Here is a 25876-nt window from a genome sequence, read left to right as displayed (position 1 = left end):
GTTTCCGACTCTGGACTGTAACCTGCCCATCTGGGATCTGAATTTTTAATGGTTGTGGCTATGAATCTCATCAGTCTTATCCAGTAAGTGCTAATGAAAAAATTATGTTGCTTATTCATCTTTTTCCACTGTTTTGTACATAAAAATGTCATTGTGTGGCTTAGGGCTGATGTAGGCCTCCCCCAGATTCTTTTTGCTTTTAACATGGTCCTATATCTCTGGATTTGCAACTCATTGACATAATTTTCAATGTCATTTCACTGCTGCAGAATGTTTATGTGATCAGATACAGTTGCATAACTCTCGCTGAGGAAATAAGCAGTATAAGAACGTCTTGTAAACACAGATCCCATTAGGGTTTTAGTGCTGTTAGTAAGCTTATGGGGGTAGTAGCAATGGAGAAGCAGAAAGATAAAAGCAAATAAGAGAAGCGGATTAGTTCCTAAATTTAAAAAGACCCAAAATTTTTACTTGAGAGTTCTGCACTATTTACAGGCAGTAAGAAGGCATATTTAATGAGTGAATTGCATAGACAGAAAAATAAACCCAAATAATCCGGATAGTTTTTTGTTTGGGGATTTTTGTGAACAAATTAGTGTACCTGTTCTTTCAAAGTGAATCTTGCTTTGTTCTCTGGAGCATTTTGCTAATTTGTTGGTCTCTTTTGTAGTTCTCTCTAGGAATATGTCTTCTATTATTAAAAAATGTGTATATGTGTGACAGTATATAAATACTGTCCTTTTTCCGTGAGGAGAATATTATCCTGCTATACAAGCCTCTTGGATAAAACCATATTTTTAGAGTTTTTCCTGTGGCTAACTGCCTGAAATACTTGAGGGTTGCATTACAGTGTCCTGTCCTTGCTGCTTTTGCTAGATCATTTGTTTAGTTGGCTTGTCATGAGTATGTAGATATTTTAAAAATACAGAAACATTAAGAGAAAACCAAGGGAGCCCTCAGGTGAGAATGTTCCCTCTAGTCTGTGTTCTGAGCAAGCTTGATTAACAGTAAATGAGCAGTAGCATTTGTAGCATCTTATCTCCATCAGTTGATCCCTGTTCTTGTTTTGTCTAACTCTCTCGATCTGTCACAGTGTGTGAAAACTCACACAGATGAATTCCACCAAAGGCTGTTGTTCTCCATTTGTTGTTGCAGCTGGCTTTGTGAATGCTGAGATGTTTTGCAGGGAATTAGTTTGGAGTGTGTAGTATCTGAGAAACAAATAGTTGAAATTTTATTATAGCTTGGTACAGCAGGTATTTCAATGTAAAGGAGTTGCTTATTTTCTTAAGATTGATGCTGCACAAATAGATGGGGAATCAGGAGCCTGTGTCCTCACATTTGTTTCCTTAACTTATGAAAAAAAAGCTTCTACTTTTTAGCAATACTGTGGTTTGTTTGGTTTTTCTTACAAGGAGCATTGTGGGTTTTTTCCCTTTCTACAAAATGGCTTGGAATTATTAATCAGAAGCAAGGGAATTGAAAACAGCTAATTGAAGACAGCTGGGAGCAGTATTTGAATATTGCATTGTCTTCTGGTTTTCAGATTCTTCATTCTGCATGTAGTCAAGCTAGACTGTGACTGGGTGCTCCCTGTGTCCATTTAGCTAACAGGTTCTGATGTAGGAGGGTCTTAGTTCAGCTTTAGGGTTTTTACCCCTCAGTTTGCCTGTTGGTCTTATTCCCTTGCCTTGTATTTGGGACAAGAAGGTGCTACCCGTCTGCTCAGTCCTTGTGTCTGCTGGGCTGCTCTAAGGGCACCCAGCAGCTCCAGCTGAAGTAGTCTCATGGTTTGTGTTTGCTTTGAGCACCACTGAGACCTGCTGTGTGATTTGAAGAGATCATATGCATCTGAGAGATTGATGATCTTTTGAAGGGTAATTAATCCCTAATTTTAAGAATCTGAATACTGGGCTGAAAGGGCATCTTGAGTCAGGTTTTTCTTCATTATCTAGTGTGCTTCTTTGGATGGTCTTCTCTCAGCATATGTGTAGCTAATATTTCTTTTGCTATATGATAGAGCTTCAGAGCTGCTCCAGCAGTTTATCTGTGAGCCTTTACAATGGAAGTTTCTCATTCTGTTCAGTTCAGTTGCACTTTTTTTTCCAAATCCTCTCTCCCCTGGCTTCGACCCATTTTGGTATGGGTGTTTAAAGGTCAGTAGTTCAATTGTTTTAAGTGCTTGTGTGTTACCTCTCTTTCTTTTGTATTTTTAAATTTATGTTGATTATTTCAGTTGTGTTTCTATGCTAAGTATTTAGTTTTCTTCTGGAGCTTGGTGGTTGTGGTTCAGTACTTCATATGGAACTTCAGTTCCAAGTCTTACAGGCACAGAGCAGCTGAAAGGTCTCTTCCGTGTAGGTGGAGAACATTTCCTTGATCTCTTTGAAAACATAGCTGTCCTGTTTGTGACTAGACCATGAACCTTAATTTAATTATACTTAGTCTGATTTACTCCCAAGATTGCAATCCCAAGACTATTCAACGATGCTCTTAATATTCCATCATCTCTATGTATTATTTACTAGTGCATTATAGATGGGATGTCTCTTTTATTAATGTTGCCTGAAATTTGGGAAATTGTATAGAAAGTATTCAATACTTATCTCACAAGTCTATGCTTGAAAGCCACAGAGCAGCAAGCAGACACAAATGTGTCTTGTGGCCCTTAGTGCTTATGTGGGCTGCTGTTAGTTCAACACTTCTGATGTTCTCTTCTGTTGACTTTGTAGGGCTGGGACTTAGCGAGACAAAATGTGTGTGTTATAGAAACACCACCATCAGTAGGTTATCTGTGACCCATTTAATCACTTCTGCTCTTAACAGCTCTTTGAATAGGGAACTAATATTCATGTGCCTTGTGGATGGAGCTTTGCATGAAAAATACCTTTAAAGGAAGAGAAAGTGTCTTATTTTCAGATTTTTTGCAAAATGCTTCTGATACATACCATGTGGCTTAACCTCAGTTCAGAGATGGATTTTTTTTCTATTTTTAATGGACAAGTTGCTTTTTATAAGATGTTGATTATATGGTAAAATGGAAGAAGAAAAAAAAGCATGAGCAATGACCTAAATGTCTTGGATATAATTTATTTGAAATAACAAGTACATTTTTAGTTAAAAGGCTTGTGTTTTATTTTGCAATGTTCACCTTGAGAGAGTGTTTTAAGAGTTGATTCACAGCATTCACCCTCAAGTATTACAGAGTTAAAGACAAAGGTGAAATTTTCTGATATTTCTTGCCAAGTTTGAGTCCTGAAGGACTATATTTCTCTGGCATCTACTTCTTAAAGACATCAACTCTGAATAAATTTCTAGAAAGAAAAAAATACCCAAGAGAATGAACTAAAATCAATAGTATAATTTTAGAAGGAAATGTACAGAAAGCAGTTAAGAAAACAAATCTTTTCATATAGTTGATTTAGGTATGTTATGTTGAAATGCAGTGCTTCTTCTGCTTGCCTGTTCAAAAATTCTCAGCACATTTTGGTTTTAAGGGGTATCAGAGAGACAATGGATCACTAACTCAAGCCAAGGGACATTTTACTGACAGATGCTTAAATTAAATAAGCAGAAATGCTGTAAGTGCATTCTACAGTAAAAGTTTTATCTTTCTGCATGGGAAATCATGTAAAAAGTCATGTGTTATTTACTATTTTTAAAATGAGTTTTGTAAAACAGGTTTTGTAACACCCCCCATACCTCCTCCTTCAGTCAAGATTGAACTCTGAATATTTCCTCTTAGTTTTACTGTTCTTCTCACTTTAGCTTTTGTTATCAGAGGTGATTCACTTAATTTTCTTCATCTTCTTGTTCTGTGTGTAGTTCTATTCCTTTGTTAGTCTTTGTTACATTTAGGAGTGAACCCAGTGGAAAAGGTGAACGGAAAGGGCAGATGGGGACCAGGGATTGCTATAAAATCAAAGCTGTAGACTAATCTCTGAAAAGATAATGCAGCCTAACATGCCATTTTTCTAAAGTTATATAGAGGGAAAGCAGTGTGTCCTATCTTTATGTCATGTCTTATCTTGCTCTGACTTTTGTTCACTTTCATTTGTATTCATTCACTTGTATATATACTTTACCTGTGGGATGTGTGTCAAATGAAAGTAACTTAGTGGAAAAAACATGATAGCAGTGTTTAGCCCAGTTGTTGTTTCTTTGTTGTGTTTTAATAGCTCTTTGGTATTCTCCTGGTTCCTGTTTTGCTGATTATTCAAGCCATTTCTTCTCAGTTTCTTGGTTATTGTGCTGAAGGAATACTGCTAGCTCATTTTGAACATGATCTGTTTTTATGAGTAATTGTTGGCTGCAACTTATTACAGCCTACTCTCTAATAGGAAAGGTTAAGCAACTGCTACACATTCCTCTCTGTGCTAAGTCCTGCTGGCACAGAAGTTGTTCTGCTGGTGAAAATGCAGGTTTGCATGCACAGCTTGTGTTGACTGTTTTGGGATCAGGTGTTTTGTTGTTGATGTTGTTCCAGCAGGAATAATTACATCTAAGCTAAAGTTTTAACTGTTACAAAATGGCTATAAAAATCAAACCTGTAATTCATGTAAAACAGTAGCAGAAAGGGCAGGATAGTCCTCATCAAAGCTGCATGTTCTGTGTGGCAGTAAATAATGAGGTGTGATTTATTCAGAATGCTTCAGATACGGTTGATCTTGCATTTTAGGTAGGAGATATGGGTTAGATAGCTTCTCAAAATCCCTTCCAGACCCGAGTTTTCTTAGTCATTTAACATGGGAGAATTATTTCAGGTTGTTTATAATTTACTTGTGACTCTATTCTTTCAAGCTTTGAAATGTGCTTTTTGTTCTACTTGGGGTCATGTCTGATTTCCAAGAGGAAATAGTGATTCTTGCTAGTTTTGCTCCACAATTTAAAATTATCTTCTCCCTTGGATAGTTTTATCTCAAGAATTTGTCACTTTGACTTGACTGCTGTTTATTTTTTTAAATATTAAATTTGCAATCTTCCTTCCTTTACTTATATTTGCTTTCTGAGCAGAAGCTGTGGTGCTTTCTTTTGAAGTTTTTAGCAGACTTCCTTTTTCTTCCTTGCTGAAAATATTTGTTGTAGAACCTGAGAGTGCCTTTTGTCTGTTTTATTGATAATACTTCTTGGTACAAGTGGGTATAAATCTACCTACATAGGTATAAATCCACCAACCCAGGATTTGTGTATCCAGAAATAAACTTTTTGAATAGATCTCTCTTTGTTTAGGACTCAGATGAGAATATTTGAAGTCTAGTTTTAGCACCAAAGTAGGACTGCCCAGCTGACTTGACAGGAGTAAATAGGGAAAAGACCCTGTAATGCTGCTCTGAGCCATGTTGCAGGTAGGACTGTCTCACCTTGCTTGCATGGATAACTACCCCCTTGAAACTTAGGGCAGTTTAACTTCCTAATTTTAGCATTTACATGTGTGCCAGGGGAGCTATTGTGCATTCACTCATGCTTGGAGTATGATTGTCAAATTATTTTCCACTTTTCAGTTAATTTCTACTATTTTTTCCATCTCCCTTTATTCTTACTGAAAATTTTGAACTTTAAAACTGTGCATGGTTTTATGAGTAAGATTGTTGGTTTTTTGCCTTCCAGGTTTTACTGCTTTTTCCTTATTCTGAAGATGTTTCAGCTGTGTGCTCTGAGCTATACCACATAATTGGCCATCTGTCTTCTGCTCAATCCTACTAACACAGTACAGCTGATGAATCAGTTAATGAGTTCAGTGCAAAGACAGCCTTACCTTGCTTCACTGTGTACAGTTAATCAAGCTGACTGATTTGTGCTAGACTTGTGCTGGAGCAGATGAGGAGGTCTCATGCTGTAGCATTTCTAATCTAACCTTCATACCCATCACTAGATCTTTTAAGAAGGAATGCCATCCAGGCTGAAGGCTTGCAGCTCTCACAACAATGTGCAGGTGTTTCAGTCAGTACTGAACTAGTTTTTTGAGCCTTTTGCCTTGTAGGTGTTGTTTAGGTTTTACCTCTTTTCTAGTATTGTATAATGACATAACTGAATAAAGAATCTCTATAGAAGAAATGCTTTTTAAAGTATGCAAAATACCTCTCATTGTTCAGAGTAATTTCAAGTATGAAAATGCCTCAACTTGGACTTTCTGTGGTATCTACTACTGCTGTAACAGCAGGAATTATATTAATTTGACTGCATTTAATTACTTTGACTGTGTTTAGGTCCAAACAGTCCACTTTTTAGGTACTAATTAAAAGAAGCATATTTTTAGTGACTTGAAAGTTTTACACCCATTTTGGTTGTCAAAAGTGTAAGTGAAATTACTTTACTGCTAAAAGCTTGTTTATCTGCTAGCTGTAGAGAAAGTGGCACATTTTTATAATCTACTTCTCTCATGTTTGTGAATGGGATTATAGAACTGTAAAACAGAGACTGGATCCATAACATAGAGTAAAAATCACTGGTGGTGGAGAAACAATCCTAATGGTAAAGACTGACTCTGTCTGGGAGAAGGGAATAGTAGCTAATAAATCTAATTTCACTGCAAAAAAAATTTCATAAATGTGGATGTTTGAAAACTGCATTTTTTCCATATTTATGTAATCCTTTAATTTGTAAGGTCTGCTTAGTGCTGGGGGAGATGTTGGCTGCTTTGCTGTGTGGATGCATGGATGCACTTTGAAAGCCCTCTCCTGTCCTGTCTTCCCCAGCTGTTGGGACTGGAGGGCGTCTCTAGTCAGAGGGTGAGAAAGTGCTTACTGACGTCAGGGCTGAAGCTTTCCTTTGATATGCTGCCTGGAGGGTGTGGAGGGAAAGCTGAGGGCCAGATTGGTTTACATCCTGGCTTCCAGTGCTGTTTTAGAGGCTGGTGAGTGAGGTGAAGAGACGTAACATCGAATATCTGAAACTGAATTAATTAGGGGTTTGGCATCAGGGTTTGGAAGATGAGGGGATTAAGGCTGCTGTAGTGATGGGTCAGGAGGTGATCTCAGTAAAGCAGGGCTGTACTTGCTAATAAGACAAGTCTGATATTTTGTATAAAGTGTAATCTGGGTCAGAGCAAAGCAGAAACATAAGGATTCTATAGCCTGATGATAAGAAATCTTCATCTGCAGGTAAAAACATAAAAAGTGAAGTTGGTTTGGTAGAAAGGTGATGGTTAAATGTACTTATGTACTTACTACCTTCATTTAAGGTCCTCATGAGTGTGGTGTAGTCAGCACTGCACTGACACATGAATCCCAGTTGCTTCTCTAAAGAACTATAAAGACAGAACAGATCTCATAATGAAGGTGGTGGTGCAGTGAATAAATCAACAAATACTAATTGGAATTAAAACCTTGTAAATAGCTGCATACTGTCAGAAAAGGTCAACACTAAGGTTCCTGGAAACTGTTCCGTTGCTCCTTGGGCACATATATTGTACTAGTTCTTTGTGAAATTTTCCTGGATGTTGCTGCCACATTGTAAAAGAAATGTATGAAAAATACTTAGTTACTTTAGGTCTCACTAAACAATAACAGTTTTGTCTGGAATCAAACTGCTAAGCTGATGCAGCTCTTTTGGCCAAGGACTGGTTTTTTTTGGGATGTGTGCCCCGTGCCCTGAGTGGCTGAAAACAGACATGGAGTTGAGAGCTCTTCAGAACATTTCTGGGCTGACTTTTGCTATCTGTCAAAAATAGTCTTCAATGTGGTGAGATAAAAGAGAAGGTGGAAGAGCTCACTGCTTTGACCTCTTTAGCCTCTCGCAAGTTTTGTTCTCTGAATGGCTGATTGTGTTTTGTTTCTTGTCTTGCTAGATGGGCTGGTGATCCCATTGGTGGAACTCTCTGCAAAACAGGTTGCATTTCACATTCCATTTGAGGTGGTGGAGAAAGTATATCCTCCAGTGCCTGAACAGCTGCAACTTCGAATCGCCTTCTGGAGTTTCCCAGAAAATGAGGAGGATATCAGGTAATAAATACTATTTCTTTTTCACTGATGCTTAAGAAAAGGTACTGTTCACTTGAGGGCAATCACTGTCCTTTTGATGTCCTGTATATTTGGAGCTTATGTGGCTCTCACCTGCCTTGTGTAATGCATGGATAGATTACTGTATGATATGTTGTGATACAGGGTTTTATTCTGGGATGAGCTGTGTTGCATCATGTGCCAGGAAAACCATGTAGATGTCTAGGTTCTGTGTGCAAAATAAGTGCACCGTTTTATTTGACTAGCAGTAGGCTAGCTTGTAGAGTTTTGTCCTTGTTAGTCTGATGCAGTAATCTTTCCAGTTTGACCCTGTTGCTGGAGTCAGAGCTTTAACTGGGTTCAGAAACTGCCAAAGAGGGCTTGCTCAGTGTGCTGTGCAAGCCTTTTGTTCATGTAAATAGGAGAACCAGAATTTGCTGAATACATCAGTGATCAGAATTTATATAGTCAGAGGACTGTATTTCTTGTGTTTCCACATTATCTACGTGACTACATAGTCAAAGATTTTCTGCTTTTAGATCTCTAAGCTTTGTTGAAGCTTTTGTATTATAGGAGGTCTGCCCATGTAACTGCGTTTAGAATTTTGTTGCAAAGTAGTACACTGTTAATAGAAAGAATCATGCTGCAAGTTCTTAGAAATGCTTGTCTAAGGTTCTGGTATCAGATGGGGGAGGTAATGTCAAAAGTGCTGATATAAGGTCACCTGCTAGGGAATAGAGCAAGCCAGCTGGTTGTATGTGCTCATTATTCTGATGAACACAGATATTAAAAAAACTCACAAGAGCATGCAGATAATTAGTCTAGGAGTTTTTACTGTGGCATGCTAACATTAGACCTTGAACTATTCTATACTACATAAAGACTTAATCTTAGACTATGAATGAGTTTGTATTTCAGAGCCTTAGGTGGAAATTCCTACAACTGTCAGTGGCTACACACAAACCCAGTTAGGAAGAGACTAATGATTTTTGTGGTTGTCATGTCAAAATGGCAGGAGACACCTAGACTTTGTATTCAAGATAGCAAGGGTTTTTCAAAAGCCATGTCAATAAAGAGGATAATACTGTGAAGTTTCTCAAAACCAGAGTGATCCTGACACATTCTGTTTATGTCTTGCAGGTTGTACTCGTGCTTGGCGAATGGCAGTGCAGATGAGTTCCAGCGAGGGGAGCAACTCTTCCGGGTGAGGGCTGTCAAAGACCCTCTCCAGATAGGTAAGAATAGTTCAGCTCCACTTCTCAGAGTCCCAAAATCATATCTGCAATGGGACAGCAGTGCTGTGATCAGATCTCAAAGCAAGCTTTTCTGGCATCCTGGCTGAAACTCCCTGCCAGATGTATTCTTTGTAATGACTTGAGCTAAATACTGTGGTTTTTTTTGGCCTCAGTCAGCTCAGCTGTGAAATGGACTGAAAGGTCAGAAATGTTCTGATCCTTAATCTGTCTTAGCATTTTGCAAAAAACTGTATGAGATACTTTTTTTCTCCATAATGCTTTAATTCCTCATTGCTAAAGAGAACTTGATTTTATAGTTGTCTGATCAAATGATCAATGCCTAAAGTGCCTGTGTGGCACAGAGGAAATTTGCAAGGTTTATTCTTGTAGCGAGAGTTTTATTAATAGTACAGTTATTCATGTACTTTGGCAGACGGAAACCCATCTTGTTGGACAGTGAGTTTTATAGCTTCTTCTACTATCTTGTTCTTTTTGTGTTTTTTGGCTATAGAAGCTAATCTTATCTATACAAAGAATTGGACTCTGAATTTTTCATTAAATCCTTTGAAGCGAAGAAGAATATTGAGATAGCTTTTTCAGTGACAGCCGTTTGACCAGAAGGCATTATATGAAATAAAAGTACTGCCAGTATGTCAAGGTGGGCTGTGTCAATCCCATGCAGATTTTTTTTCTGCAAATGTGAGCTTCAGAATCAGAATATTATTTGGTATATGGGAACCAAGCCTGTTGTAATAAAATAAATGATAATATAAAAATCTGTATAGTGTTAAGGAGGAAATTTCTTATATTTTCATGTGATAAGGGATAGAGACTTCTGTAGGTCTAGTTATTAGAACTAGGAATACTTAACTCTCAGTGATGAGGGAGATGAATAAATTTAGGTAAAGAGCCCTCAGAAAGTGAGTAAAAGGAGCATGTACTATGAAGGTTTGGGGAGAGCAATAAGATAAGGAGATAGCCTTTGAGGTATGCAGACTGCAAGAGACTGATGAACTGTTACCTCAATATAGGGTAAAGCCTCTGAAAGGATATTACCTAGTCCAGTGTCTACTATAATAGCAATAACAGGAATTCTTGGGAATGGAAGTGAAGTGATTCCTCATACATAAGTCAGATTGAGTTAAAACTACCTCACATAGTCAGTGAGTTGTCTTTTCCAACCTCAAAGATTCTGTCATTTAAAAAATTTTCCTGGTAAAAGAAACCATTGATTATAATCCAGATTGCTTTCCTTATATAGTTTTTTGTGCCATCCCATAAACAATTGTTCAGTAAAGCAAGATTGGTGTTGCAAAAGAGTTAACTGAGCAGTGCTGCTTGAATTAACATTGTAAGTGTCAGACGTGTCATGTTAAATGCCTTAAATTTTGTCTCTTTTTATAAGTATTTTTCCCTCATTGCATTATCAGTTAACTGTTTTCATGTACAAAGAAGAATGCCATGGTGGGGGTTTGGTTAAGAGCTTGTAGGTGGAATCCAGTCTTTTCTAACACCTTTTGTATATTTCTTTTTTTTGCAGTGAAACAGAATTGCTGTAATTCCAACTTGTGAAATGCTTAATTTGTTTCTATGTGAAAGTGAGAGGATTACTCTGAGATGCTTTTAGTATAACAGAAGGACTGTCTGAACTGTTTGGGTTGTATTAACCAAATGTGGAACATAAATTAGAACTGTGAACATAAATTAGAACTGTGTCAGTAATTTAGTGTGAATGCCTTCTTTTGTTTTGATTCTGTTCCAATAGCTAAAATGGCTGAAGAATTTGGGTGGCATTATGTATACTAATCAAAATAATCACATCAGGGAGAGGATTTGAATTGTAGTGAACAGGACAAATAGAAAGGTTAAACAAGGTAAGAGCAAATTTGTATTGGTATGAGGATTATATTTTGAGGAGGAAATGATGCACATTATTTTAAATTGAATAAATTTAGTAGGTCATGTGCAGTCCTGAACACCATCATTTTTATGATCTCATCATAATAAAAACTTAGTAGTGTGGACTTACAATCTACTTCCTTGTCCTCATGATGGAGAAACTATCATCTGTCCCAAGCTGTATTTAGACTGTTGGACTGAAGTTTGGTTATGGCTTTGATGCTTTCTGTGCTTCATTAAAACTGAATTTCAGATTAGCAAAAAGGTTCTGAGGCTGATACTCATTGCTGTAGAGGACAACTAACTGCTGATAGGCACCTTCAAGACTAGTATAAGATTAATGCTCCTGCTGGCCTTTCCTGGTCACACACATGCCTCTGGATGAGCAACATCTCCAGAGGAAGCTGCATTATGAGTGCAACTAATATGTACTGTACATGAGTTTGCATGAAGCTAAAGTCCTTTCTCATAATTTATTTGTTTCTGATCGCTGATTAATGGGACTGATTGATACAAGCATTATTGCTAAAATTTCTCTTTTCCATTGTTTTTAGTCTAAGCAAGAGGGTTTTTTTTTTCTGGGTTCATGATTTGTAACAGAAGGATATGAACAAAATTGCAAGGAGACATGTAATTTATGACAAATGGGTAGTTTCTGAAGCCACAAAGTGAAAGTCAGATTACGTGCTGCCTTCTTTAGTTGACTGTGAAAATTGATTGACTTGGAAATAATTCTGAACAAGTCACCTGGCCCATTCTGCACTGCTGCCAGAATTAGCACAGAAGTTATGCCTATAATGTGTATAGTGCCGCTTTGGCCCTGTAAACAAAAACTTTTCAGGAATGACTTTTTCTAGTTTCACTTTTCTCTGTTAAATAATAAGAGAAATTAATTAATTATTAAAACCTGATATGTTGGAGTCTCTTATAACACATTATGCTTCTTTGCTAATGTTTGGACATAGTTGGTTGGGAGGAAAAAAGTACTGGAGGCTCTGGATCCACGTCCATCCTTATGTGGATGTTGTTGCCAGACATATTGTTTCAATGTTTAAATGGCATATACCTTTAAATGGCTGAACCTTTTCTCCAATACCCGAAGAGTGACTTTGGGCTTGTGAATTTCCCTAGGTTTCCATCTGAGTGCCACCGTGGTGCCCCCGCAGATGGTGCCCCCCAAGGGCGCGTACAACGTGGCGGTGATGTTTGACCGGTGCCGGATCACGTCGTGCAGCTGCACCTGCGGCGCCGGAGCCAAGTGGTGCGCGCACGTCGTGGCGCTCTGCCTCTTCCGCATCCACAATGTAGGCACAGCACAGCTCTGCTCTCCCCTGGGCGCCTTCTCCGACTGTCTCCTCAGTCCAGTTCCGTGCAACACTCACTTCTTTAGGGATATGGTTCTTGGCACTCCGGCAGTGCAAATGTCTGCTTGCGGCTGCAGGCTGAATTGTCTGAGGCCCTAAACTGCAGACTGTCTTTTGATAATGTGCAGATTTCTGAGGGTAGATACTGAGTGCTTTTTGGCCCTTTCCTGTTTCTCATTTAAATGCTAAAGTCACTCATTATTTTTTCATCTCTAAAAAGAGTAGAAGCTCACCAGTAGTTTCTTTTATTAAAAGCCTTTGTAAGTACTTTGTAAGGATTTGAAAGCTCACTCTTTATGTTGATCAGAGCGCAGAAGGAAAGTAATTTTGATCACTGTTGGCCTTTATGTTCACCAGTTCATTTTAACAGTTACTGAGGTAACTGTCATTTTGACTTGGAGATTTCAAGCAGTTAGGTTTTTATTTTTATTTGACTGTTTTTATTCTGTATGGCCTTCCATAGAGCAAAGAGTAGGCATTTTATATCCTAACCAACTTCAGTTGAAAATGTATTGAATCAACATGAAATACCCTGGTTGAGGGGTTGGTTTTGCATACAGTTGAATTTCGTCTGCTTTGGGAAGCTGAGAAACACAGAGGATTAAGCTTTGATGATTGAAAGGAACCAAAGATTTTCTGCTTTCACAGAATATCTTATAGCTAACATGCTTATGATCAACTCCAGCTTCTTAAATAAATTCTAATAACCTGCTGAAGCTTGTTAATATTTTACAATGGACAAGTGTAATTGGCTAAATTTGTACTCTTTGAAATAATCAGAGTATTGGTATACTTTCTGTACTTATGACTGGACAGCTGGCGAAAAATCGGGTTCTTCTTTGAGTTCTTAGTTTGAGTTTTAAAAGTGGATATGGAAAGTTTGGCTAGAAAACAAATTGTCACTTATATTATTTTCACTCAAATTTTTTGCCTCTAATCCTTTCTTCATGTGAAAAGTGATGGTGAAAGGATTTTTGTGTTTGTATAAACTGATTTCTGACACTAGAAAGTTACAAGCCAAGGTATATTGCTCTATGTAGACAAGACAATATCAGAAGTGTCTTTTATCAAACTGCTCTTGATTGTATGCAGGTTAAAACTTAAGTGGAACATTTTTGTTATGTAGAGTGAAAAAGATTAAGAAGCTAGTGGAAGTTTTTTATAATCTAATTTGTTCTAAGATACGGAAAGATGCTGAAGACTGAATTAAGAAACTTTAATGAGATAAATGAGATGGCTGTGATTTTGTGGAACAGTACCCCCCACAGAGCTTCATTTGCCAGAAGCTTAAGGGATAATGTCCTATTTTAGAGGTTTGTTTGTGAAATCTCTGCCAGTATTTGTGCAATTGCTAGCAACAACAGATCTTAAGAACAGCTGTTACATCAGTTTCCTTGAAAAAACTCTTAAAACCAGTTTTTATAAAGCCTAGACAGCTTATTTGCTTCTTATCTGTAAAACACTACATAATTTCAGAGGAAAAAAAATTTGCCATCAAGACCAAGCGTGGTGTGCATCAGCATAGCAGATGTTAGTGATGACTCTTCGTCAGTTTGGTGAGTACAGCTTCATTGACGGTAGTTCGTGTCTCCTTTTCTTTCTTCAGGCATCTGCAGTGTGCTTACGAGCACCTGTTTCTGAGTCTTTGTCTCGGCTACAAAGAGACCAGTTGCAAAAATTTGCTCAGTACCTAATCAGTGAACTTCCACAACAGGTAAGTGGGGACCATCATCTGACTGACAACTTGTTAAATTCAGCTATCTTTGTTCTGGGTGAATTTATATGATGTCTTTTGTTGCAAAATAACCAGTTATGCTATTCAGTTGTGCGCTGCTGGGAAGGCATTCAGTTCTTGCTCTTTTCAGTTTTGGTATTCTATTATTCAACAATTGTCTTATTGCCAAGTAAAAGATTAGAATTGTCTTAAAAGGAGAAAGAAGAGTGGTGGCTATTCATATAAGCATGAATATATGCTGAGCTTTTGAAAGATCAAACACAGTAAATCAGCTCATATTGAAAACTTAGCCCAAATCACCTTGTTTCTTTTTTGTGTGTTTGGTTAGCTAAGTGGAGAGAACTACCCAATTAAAGTATTGTGTGTGCCTTAAGTGGGCATTTTCTAATGCATCTAACTGGTAACCTTTTGACTTCCCTTAGTGTAGTTTCTTGGTGATTCGTAAGAACCATTCAGTGTAATAGACATGACTTTTTTTTAGTCAAAGTCTGCACTCTTACTCCTCAAATATCTGCGTTGTTCAGGGTCAGGTCATTTATATCATCTGTCTAAAATGTTTGCACAAAATACACAATAATACCCAAGTGATTGTGAAATGGCTGCTTTAAAATTATAAGGGCTTGGCAGCTTTTTTATGCTAATTCATCTGAAGGAGATTAAGAAAAACTGACCTGCATGGGTATCTGTCACATTTCAGCAGTGCATTCATAACACACTCCTCTAAAGTAGGAGTTAGACTACTGGCAGCATGTGCCTAGAATTCATATCATGGTGCTGTGCTTAGGACACTAAGATATTTTATGCTAAAACATCCTATAAATTTCCTACAGAGATACTCATTTTCTTATGAGAGGAAATAGAGGAATTGTATAATATGAAAGTGATATAAAAATACTGCTTTTTTGTTGCTGAGAGATGAGCACTGGTAGTGTGTGCTTCTTGCTGCATTACATAACAGCCAAATAATTTTTTTTTCTCTCCTCAGACTAAGCTGTATGGCACAGTCTGGTGCTTAATAGGGGAGGGCTTTGGAAGGCCAGTAGTGGTAGTAGTTGTTTCCTGAATGGCATGTGAGTTTGCTTTCAGCTATTCTATGTCTGCTCCTTTCTGCAGGGTTTATTTCTCCTTTGGACACATGTACCAGCTGTGCTTCAGGAACATCAGGATTAATTAATTATTACAATTTGGCCAGATAAATCCGATGAATGCTGCCCAACAGAAAAGTTTAGAGTTTATTGGGAGGTGTTTTAACCTATGTTGTGTAATTCCTTTGCAAAAGGCAAGACATATCCCAAGTTCTTTCAACAGTTTCATTCCTGGTTTTCAAGATTTCAGGGTGGAGATAGGTACTCTAATTCCTTGGGACCTCATATTTTGACTACACAATGTAGAATTAGAGTAGGCTGTACATACGATTCTATTATATCCTTATTTCCAGTTTGTGAATGGCATGGTTCAGTATTATAATGCTGAATTACTCTCTTGTGTGAGGGAATAATGGTGTATAGGAATGCAGCTAGATATTTTTCAAAATCTCTGTTGAAAGTGTTTTCTGTATCTATGAAAATAATGGAAAAGCACATGGAATTCATTACCTAGTTCTTTGCCCAAGAGCTATTTTTCCGTATGAAGCCAGTATTCCTATTCCAATTAAGCATGAATATCTTAGCAAAGAAGACTGAAGGAGAGTCACTTCAGCCTTAAGGTGTGACTGCCAAGACCTGTGAATTTTCTTAAAATATGTAGTAGTGGAAAAAAGGTACAAAATAGCTTAATGCTGAATTTTTTTTAGGCAATTGAAATGAAAAATAGTCTTCTGAAGCATTTTTTCTTCCATCTGTTTGAGATATATTTGTATTATTTGCAAATATAGGTGTACTGAAATGCCTTTCTTTACAGTAAAAGTGATCTCGGCTTTTGTATGGACAGAGGTGGAAGATATCAGACATTCTGTTGCAAGTCATGTAAATCCTAATTATGTGGATTAACAATTTGCCTGTTCTGTGCATACCTACTAAAGGCTAAATGGTTCTACACTTTCAGCCCAGACTTAAAACCTCTTTCTTCCATGCATTTTTCTTTCAAAAATAGCATGTGAAGGGTATATCTACATAGGATTTGACAGTCAGTGTGAACCTTCTCTGCTTATGTTTTGAGCTGGTCTGGAAGCTATGATTAGTTTAGTGCTGAAATTGCATTTGTTTACCATCCCTTTGCTAACTGGATGGTAAATAAGCTAAAGTCTGCCCCAAAAACAGTGTGTAGATCTATTTTGTAGTTTGTTCCCCTGCTCCCATTTGCTTGGGTTTTAGGGAAATGATTTAGGAACAAGAAGTAAAGGTCTTTCAAAGTGCGGGAATGTGGTGACCTTGACAGCAGTGGCTTTCCTAACTCTCAAAATCAGTTACAGTATCACTTTCTGTAAGCTCCTATTCCTCAAGAAATGAGAAAGTAGCTAATAAACTGTGATGCTTTTGTTTACTTCTTAGGGTGTGACTGCAGAAAGTGAGCCTTTTGTGGGCTGTGAGAGGTGGCAGCTGGTGTCCCTTGTGTGATCTTTAGCACCCTCTGTTGTCCTTTCTGAAAACAGCTCTGTGTTCCATACTCCCGAAATTGCCAGAGTGCTTCAGTCACGATCTTGGGCTGGGTGTAGCAAGATGAGAAATACTGTGTATGGTGAAAGTTTGCTTCATGTTTTCAGATTCTTCCAACAGCTCAGCGCTTGCTGGACGAGTTGTTATCTTCCCAGTCTACTGCCATCAACACAGTGTGTGGAGCCCCAGGTAATTTTAATAGATCCTATTTCAGCAGTCTGTATCCCAGATAGGAAGAGGGTGATTCCATTGCTTCAGGTTTCTGAACTGATTTGTTAGCCTGTAGCTTGGATTTCAGATGGAAATCAAGGAAAAGGGATGAGTATTGGCACTTATGTGTATATATGGCATAACAATAGGCAACTCAGAGTGCTTGCAGAGGAAGGGAGCATCAGGCAATGCACTTTGTAAGAAAATGTTTTTCTTTTTTATTTGGTATTAAATATAGACTTCTGGAAATGTTGATTGGAGGGGACCTCTCTCAGGTTCCTGTTTAAAACTGGGCTATTTACAACACTAGACTGAGTTAGCTGTGATTTAGGGTAGTTAACACCTAAGTGTTGGTTGCCAGAGGTGTTAAAGCATTCCTATTTTAGTGCTGCATTACCCTCTGGTCAAGAAGAAGCTGCTAATTTAATGTTGGTCATGTTGAAGGTTATATTATGGTAGCATTTTAAGATAATTCTGAGGTTGTTCAACAATGGGTGAAAGAGTTTGCGTAACACTGCTGGTGTACTGTGTGTTTGGGTGCATAGAGTAGCATATCTTCAAAGCCTGCAGACTGTAAATATGTTTTTCTTTTGTAAGATCCCACTGCTGGACCTTCTGCATCAGATCAAAGCACTTGGTACTTAGATGAATCTACTCTGAGTGACAACATAAAGAAAACCCTTCATAAATTCTGTGGACCCACTCCTGTTGTTTTCAGGTAAGTTGTTTCCTATTGAAGGGAAAATGTCACATTCGTGTGATCTGTAAATTTATTCCCCATATAGCCTGTATTCCTTGGACTGAAGGATGCTCAGTTTCATGGTCACTCTTCTGGACTGTATTTTTGTGTAGCTTTTGCACTGTTATTTTAGTAGAGCAGGCTATATTTGTACAGTATTTTGCTTGTGCAAGGTTCTTGAGCTCATTATGCATTCTGTCTTTTAGATTACCCATGTCTGTGCCATTGAAGGGCAAATATATTTCTGGATGCTGATTATACTCAGGATTTATTAAACTCAGGATTTTGTATTACTATGCTTAATTTAATTTTTTTCTCCTTATTCTTCTGCTTTATATACAGTGATGTGAATTCAATGTATCTGTCTTCCACTGAGCCACCAGCTGCTGCTGAGTGGGCTTGTCTGCTGCGTCCCCTGCGAGGAAGAGAACCTGAAGGAATCTGGAACTTGCTTTCCATTGTGCGGGAGATGTTTAAGAGACGGGATAGCAATGCAGCTCCTTTGCTGGAGATTCTGACTGACCAGTGTCTCAACTATGAGCAGGTATCTCTTTGCTTGGAGTGGGGGATGTTTTGGGCAACCAGGCAAAGCCTGTAACTGCTGCTTTGTGTCTATACAACCCATGGCTGAATACAATTATTTTAATAGTCTATATGCGTTGTAGGCATATGCTTCTCCATGCTAAAAGGATGTTACAGTTTGCTCTGGTTCTGATTTGGTGATGTCCTGGTAAGACTGTATTCCCCAAATGATCAGTTCTTTTAACATGAATATGTAGAGTCTGATTTCTTTTGTTCAGCATATTTGATTTGATTTCTTCCCGGTCAAGGTGATGTATTTTACTATTGTTCTGTTTCTGTTTTTTTAAAAAAGCATGTCGTGTATGAGCTGTCATTTTGATAAAAACGAAATATATATGTTGTGTGGTAGAGTCTCAGATTCTTTTGTTATCTTTATGGAAGATATCTTTTGGTGGATTAAAGCAGTACTTTTTTATTATTATTTTGTTAAAATAATATGTTAAAAAATGTTTCCTTTGACAGTTCAGGACTTTGACCTCAGTCTGTAATATAAATTGTGGTGTAAGTTTCCTTATTGGTCCATCCTATACCTCAACTTTGAGCAAGGGAAAAGAAATGCTTTGTTTTTCACATTTGTTCACTTTTTCTCTCCAATTGTGAAGGCCTCTAGGAAGTGAATGTCCTGTGAGTGTTTTGGTTTTTGTGCATGTTCCTTCTAACCAGAGAAATTTTGAGGCCCTTAGTTCTCACAAAACAATACTGCTTTAATGGTCATAGTTATTTTGGAAGCAAATGAAAGCCTGGTGTTAACTACAGATCCCTTTTCCTTGGGATTATGAGATAAAGTGAGAGCAGGGGATGAGGTGTTGGCCACAACACAGCTCCACTGAGCTTTTTCTTCTGCAGATAACCGGCTGGTGGTACAGCGTGCGAACATCTGCGTCACACAGCAGTGCTAGTGGGCACACAGGGCGCAGCAATGGCCAGTCAGAAGTAGCTGCTCATGCTTGTGCAAGCATGTGTGATGAGATGGTGGTTCTTTGGAGGCTGGCTGTCCTTGACCCAACTATTAGTCCGCAGAGGTGAGCTTCAGAATCAGTTCCTGTCTCTCTAATTTCTGATACTCAACCACACCAAAGAGTTTCATCCTGTAGATTTCTTGTGTTTGTATCATTACCTCAATACCTGTTCAACCATTAGTCCTTCTGGACTATATGCTATGTAGCATTCAAAGCACTATAATTACTTTAATTGCTATTGCTGCTTACTTTTAGCAACATCAAGTAGTGTGACTAATTTGTTTTCTGAGAGTCCTTTCTTTCATATGGGTGTAATTCTGCATTTTTAGTGTCCCATTGGAGAACGTTGCTTGAATGATAGCACCAGCTACCAATTAATTTTTAAGGTTTCTATATTTAACCATTCAGCAGTTTAATGGAATTCTGTTTAGCCCAGTCATTCACTATTGTGTATTTCAAGATGAACCAGTTCTTATTTTCTGTGCTCTTAGGGAATTTATTCTCTGCAATGTATTGGTAAACAGTGTCACCAGTGTATGATTTTCAGTCAGTGTTTCCAATTGTCTAAGAAAAAATTATGTGTCTTCTGCAGATTTCTAAACATATTGTGCTTTAGTAAATCACTGCCATCTTTATTTATCACGCTCTTTATTTAGCACCAGTTGAATAGCAGAGGAGGTACTGAGAGATCCTGTTGAGATGCTGTGGTTGACATTATAATAGTTTGTTTTGTACATCTTGTCCATGAAGTGTGATATGTAAAATGTATTGGATTAGTTTAATATGCTATAAATTCTCAGAAGTTTCTCAGAACAAATGAAAACAGGATGGTAATTTCAGAACAATTACACGTTAACAGGATTTGCTTTCTCTGACTTGTGTAACATTAATGAAATGTCCTATGAAAGGCACATCAGGGACATTAAAATGGATCCAGTTTCTGTCTTGTACAGTTTACAATATGAAGTTGCTAAATATAGGAGTTGACAAAAACTGTAGGAAACTGGTTATGAGGCTTAAAATAAACGCAAACATCAATCAAATCACGTAAAAAAAGCATAAAGTATTTTTGCCATTAATAACGTATGAAGTTGTGCTGTGTATATTCACATTTGAGTTATTTGATGCAGTTCAGATTTGCTTAGCTCTTCTACTTGAGCTAATGAATAATTGAAATGCTCCTGCTTGATTACCTATTCTCTTGGTGTTTGAATAGTCTCCAAGGATCCTCTTCCCCATCTTTACAGTGAATCATAAGGAGACTTCACAGATTATCGTCCTTATGTTACCCTTCCCAAGTAGTTCCTGCTCATTTTTCCTTTTGAAAATCAACTCCTTGATTAAGCCCTACCAGTACGTTTCCTGGTTAATTAATTTCTTGAGAGGACAAATATAAGTAGTCCATTTTGTTTAGTCCCTTTTGTCCTAATACCCTTTGCACCTAAATTGGGTGACCTCAATTTTTATTGCTTTCTTATTCTTTTACTTTTGATAGGAAATCTGATAGGATTGAAGTGTTGGGATTATACATCAGAAATGTGTGGCAGAAACAGAATGGTAGTTGATGGGACACCTGGTGAAATTTCTAGAAATGTCTTTTTCTCTTAGATCATCACTTAGACTGTTTCCTCAGGTGTGTAGGCCCTATGTGAGATTTTGAGCTGGAAAATGCAGAACTGTTTTGTTCTTCCCATAGTAATATGGTGGCATGGAACTGTGTAACATGAGTAATCCTGCCAGCTTGCTGCTGCTTCAGAGTTATTTGAACATCAGTTATTGCTGTCCCTATGGTTTGCAACAGTTTGTTCTCCTGAGGACAGCCTGCTAAAGCTTAAATTAAATTGTTGGCCTCTATGTAGGCACATTAGGGTAAAGAGGTAAATGCCTGGGAAGGAGGTTGGGTGATCCTGTCTGTCATTGTGCTTCCCTGGGTGGACTATTTTGATTGTACTTGTGAATGTCTTAACTGAAGTTATTCACAGGGCTGTTTCACAGCTGCTGCAAACGGTTTTATGAATGTTTCCAGGGGCAGTTCCCCATGGTACTCACTCACCTGAGACTGCTGAGACACAAATCACTAACACCTTGTTTAGGGCAGATAAGCAAGCAGGGCAGACAATGTTTTATTTTAAACCTTATTTGTATTGTGCTTACATGTTGGTGGTGTTCACGTTTTGTTTCTGGATCATGTACCTGTCTAGAACCCAGTTGTATATATGTACCTGTTGGCTTTTTTCAGCCAGTCTTATTATTAGTGCTGTCTTTATTTAGCATTAACTTAATTCAGCAGATGATGTTTCTGGACAAAGGAAGGAAGTGTTCTGTAGTGTTAAGTGTTAAGTAGTAGTTTTGTCACAGGTGCTTTTTGTGTCTGCTTCCTAACCTGTCCTCTTTCTTTTTTTAGGCGCAGGGATCTTTGCTCACAGCTCAGACAGTGGCAGCTAAAAGTCATAGATAATGTTAAGAGGGGTCAGCACAAGAAATCACTGGAGAAGCTCTTCCAAGGTTTTAAGCCAGCTGTAGAAGCCTGTTACTTCAACTGGGAGGAAGCTTATCCCATTCCTGGGATTACGTATAGCAGCACTGACAAGAAGAACTCGTTCTGTTGGGTGAAGGCCATCCAGCAGAGGAGCTGCCGGTTGCAGTGTGCGGAAAGTGCCTGTGAGGCTGGCAGGACCCACGGGCAGGAGCCCGGGGGAGCGTGTCTGCAGCCCGGGGACAGGCTGCGGCCCTCTCCCCAGGAGCCAGCGGTGCGGCCAAAAGAACTCACTGGGAAGCGGAAAGTTGTCTCTGAAACACCACAGAGGGTTCTGAGGCGGCTCTCAGCAGAAGGGGATAAAGCTGTCTATAAGACTGCAGTGAGCAAAGCAAAGGTGCCAGTGAGCAAAGGCTTGACCAGTAAACACAGTGGGAAACGCCGTATGAGCAGTGAGGATAGCTCTCTGGAGCCAGACTTGGCAGAGATGAGCCTGGATGACAGCAGCTTGGCACTGGGGGCAGAAGCCAGCAACACCTTTAGTTTTGCAGAAAGTCCACTGAGCAGGAGCTACAGGGATGCCTTTGAGGAGGATGGTGGAGTGTACTTCTCTGAGGGACCTGAGCCCAGTGTCAGGAGCAGTTCCATGGCCAAGAAATCCTCCAAGGATCCAGTGGGGGAGATGGGCAGTGGTGATGATGACCTGCCTTCTGCAGATGAGAACTCTGGTGGTGTGAGTCTGAAGCCAGAAGAAGTAGGAGAGAATGGTGCAGTGGGGCGAGGGGATGATGGAGAGGAGGAAGATGATTATCAGGTGTACTATCTGAATCCACAAGAGGTAGCCAAGGAAGATGATGACAAATGTGAAGGGGGAATTGAAGAGGAGCAGGATATATTTGCTGGTATAAAGCCTCTGGAACAGGAGAACCGGATGGAGGTGAGCTGCATCTAGTTCAAAATGCTGTTTTGCAGTTTTATGTGTTGTGTAAATCATGGTCTCACCACCTTCACACTTAACCTAGGATATTGTTAAATCAAGTGCTTAATTAAAATGTTGTGATAACCAACTGTGTCATAAGGTATCTACAAGCCTGTTGCAGTGGTAGCATATGTCTGTTTCCCACAAACTTGATTCCGTATTTCTGTGCTAATTGCAAGCGTGTCTCACTTTTAGTCCCTCCTCGCACTCCAGGATTTACAAACGTAGACAAAACAGTGTGCGCTTTCACCTAGTCTCACCCTTGGAAATAGCAAAAATTATCTGAAATGAGACTGAGACATGCTCAGCAAGAAAAATTTAAGTCCAATCATTTAAGCAGAAGCTCTTTGAACAGAAGAGGCAGTCTAAATAAACTGTGTCTCATTCCTGTAATAACCACAAAATGTGTTTAGAGGTTGCACCTCTATAACCAAGCAGCCAAATGTCAGTGCATGGAAATAGTGGTACTTTGAGGTTTAGTTTTTTGAGCTATTTTCTGATCTCATAGCACTTGGAGAGAGGATGGGACTTAATGATGTAAGAAAAGGCTTTTTAGGGGAGTGCTTCAAGGAGTGGTGAAGGACTAGCCAAGGAGGACTCTGAGAATATCTGCTGCTGAAGTTAGTTGTGGATTGTGCTTGCAGTCTTTGTGACCTTTGGTTTGAGCAGGCTTAACTCCAGGCAGGGGTAGTGTGGTTTGAACACGACCATTTGTTCCTTCTTGCAGATCCTGTTTGCCTGTGCAGAGGCACTGTATGCACATGGATACAGTAATGAAGCTTGCCGCTTGACTGTAGAGCTTGCCAGGGACCTACTGGCCAACCCTCCAGACCTCAAAGTGGAGCAGCCACCAACTAAGGTAGAGATGGCAGCAACCATCAGTAGTCTTGATTTTAGTGCAGCTCTGTGCAGGTGACCCTGGTTCTTGTGATTCTTGTGATTCTTGTGATTCTCTCCAAAACCTTAGTCTCCCATTTCATAGTGTGCATCACTGGAAATATTAGTAGTTTTGCTGTTTCAGGATAAGAGGGTTGGACAGAAAATAAGCAAAAACTTCTGGAAACTCAGTTGTAGTGACACTGAGCAGTTTGTTGTATAGAAAGGTTGTGTTGGAAGGGACAGGTGTGTGACATCTGCCTGCACAGCATCAGCCCAATAGGGGACATGTGTCTTGCCCACAGGCCAGCTCTTCCACTGTGTTGGATGTGCTGGGGTGACATAGGGGAAGCAATGATGTTCAGAGGTAACCACTGAAGTTTGAGATTCCTCAGCAAAAGGAATAAAATCTATATGTATTTTATTCTTTCTCCTGTCTATAATTATTGCAAAGGATGAGAGGACAAGTATAGAGTCATTTAGGATGTTTAGGAAAGCGTCCTATGACAAATTCCTCCTCAAACAGGGCAAAAAGAACAAGGTGTCAACCAGCAAGCAGACATGGATGGCAACCAACACCTTGTCTAAAGCTGCTTTCTTGCTGACTGTCTTGAGTGAACGGCTGGAGTACCACAACCTGGCCTTCCGAATAGGAATGTTTGCTCTGGAGCTGCAGAGACCACCTGCCTCTACCAAGGCTCTGGAGGTAATGAATATCTCAAAAAAGCAGTATGCATAAATGTTGTTATGTTGGAATGTGTTTGCTCAGGTGGTTTAAATTTTGGCACTTGAAGTTTGGTTGTGCTTTTATATGTTCTCTTAAAATGGATTACAGTGGAACTAAATTGAGTCCACATCCCATTAGCACATGTTGATCTGCTAAAAATTATCATTAGCAATATCACTTCATCTGTTGTTACCTTCAGTGACAGGAAACTCAGACCTCATGTGCCAAAAGGTCTTTGATTTCACATGAAGCTATAGGTCTGAACATACTTAAATGAGTACAAAATCTTCTATGAATGTGCTACTTTGATTAGAACAACCTACTTATCTTAAATATGCTTCATGCTTCACTAATGGGGGGAAAATAAAGTAATTTGTAAATATCCATATTTTCCGTGTTTTCATTGATGAAATGGTTTGAAAGTTATTCCTTAGGATGAATTGGTGCGATTGTTATGTGTTAGAAAATTGTCCCTTTTACTGATACTTCATTCACTGGCAAACGAGCATATGCACTGTGCAGGCATATTATTTTGGACACTCCGTGATTACTATGAATATTCCTGTTTTGAAAAAAAATGTCCAGTGAATACCATGTCTGATTTACAGCTGCCTTGCTTTTCATTGCAGGGTTGTTCAGTCCCTTAGAGTGTGTATTGTTGCTAGTTATCCACCAACTATGATTATTACACTGATTATCTGTACTTCTTATTGGTCTGATTAGAAGATTGTGAGATTGGCAATCACCTGTTACCTAATAGAATACTGTTACTTTCATGTGTTAAGAATGGAGAGAGTACAGGCACAGAGTAGTGAAATGTCTTCATCCTGATGGCATGTGTGTGCCACACTGCACCCATTCTTCTGCTAATCAGTCTCTGGTGTCTCAGATGGGTGTATCACTTAACATAAGATCCTTTCTTCCTACAATTATAAGTAACCACTTTTTCCACTGGCCTATCCAGTTAGATACTTCTGCTGATGCACTTATGACAGCTGATGCGTTTTTTTCTATATGTGACTGAAGAGTGATCATTTGAATTAAAAAAAAAATTGTATAAATATGAAATAAGACTGTTATTAGACTTGAAAACTTATTTTCATTGTGGAGAGAATGGTAAAGATGGCTAGGCTGGTAAGCATTGCTATAATTTAATAAACTGATAAAAACTATTGCTGTACTTTATGTATGCTCTGCTGCTCTGGTCTGCTCCCAAGAGGGGACTGTGCTGTTGACACCTTTTCTTCTATTTCCTTGTGGGTATTACCAGGTGAAGTTGGCTTATCAGGAATCTGAGATTGCAGCCCTCTTGAAGAAAATTCCCTTGGGCACCAATGAGATGAACACTATTCGAGGAAGGGCTGAAGAACTGCGAGAAGGGACATTGTGTGATTACCGTCCTGTCCTTCCTCTGATGTTGGCAAGCTTTATATTTGATGTGCTGTGCACTCCAGGTACTGACTGCATTGGCCTGAGTGTGTGCAGGGCATATTCTGAGATGCCAGGTCTTGAGGGATTTTCAAAGAGATGCTGTCTTCTATAGAAGAATGACCAAAGTTTTAGT

The 25876-nt window shown here is 38.8% G+C and overlaps 1 protein-coding gene across 1 annotated transcript in view; it reads left to right on the top strand.

Annotated features, from left to right (window-relative positions):
- Positions 1-25876, top strand: part of ZSWIM8 (zinc finger SWIM-type containing 8) — a 54295-nt gene that overhangs the window by 13610 nt on the left and 14809 nt on the right. Inside the window, exons 2-13 of the mRNA XM_056494995.1 lie at positions 7787-7940; positions 9078-9172; positions 12203-12375; positions 14042-14149; positions 16872-16953; positions 17572-17692; positions 18056-18257; positions 19142-19317; positions 21659-22667; positions 23437-23568; positions 24112-24291; positions 25583-25766. Coding sequence (XP_056350970.1) covers positions 7787-7940; positions 9078-9172; positions 12203-12375; positions 14042-14149; positions 16872-16953; positions 17572-17692; positions 18056-18257; positions 19142-19317; positions 21659-22667; positions 23437-23568; positions 24112-24291; positions 25583-25766 — 2616 coding nt within the window. The remainder of the gene's footprint in view (positions 1-7786; positions 7941-9077; positions 9173-12202; positions 12376-14041; positions 14150-16871; positions 16954-17571; positions 17693-18055; positions 18258-19141; positions 19318-21658; positions 22668-23436; positions 23569-24111; positions 24292-25582; positions 25767-25876) is intronic.

This window comes from Oenanthe melanoleuca, chromosome 6 (assembly GCF_029582105.1).
Source record: "Oenanthe melanoleuca isolate GR-GAL-2019-014 chromosome 6, OMel1.0, whole genome shotgun sequence".
Taxonomy (NCBI): domain Eukaryota; kingdom Metazoa; phylum Chordata; class Aves; order Passeriformes; family Muscicapidae; genus Oenanthe; species Oenanthe melanoleuca.
Note: the sequence above shows the minus strand (reverse complement) of the source record. Positions and strands in the feature narration are given on the sequence as shown.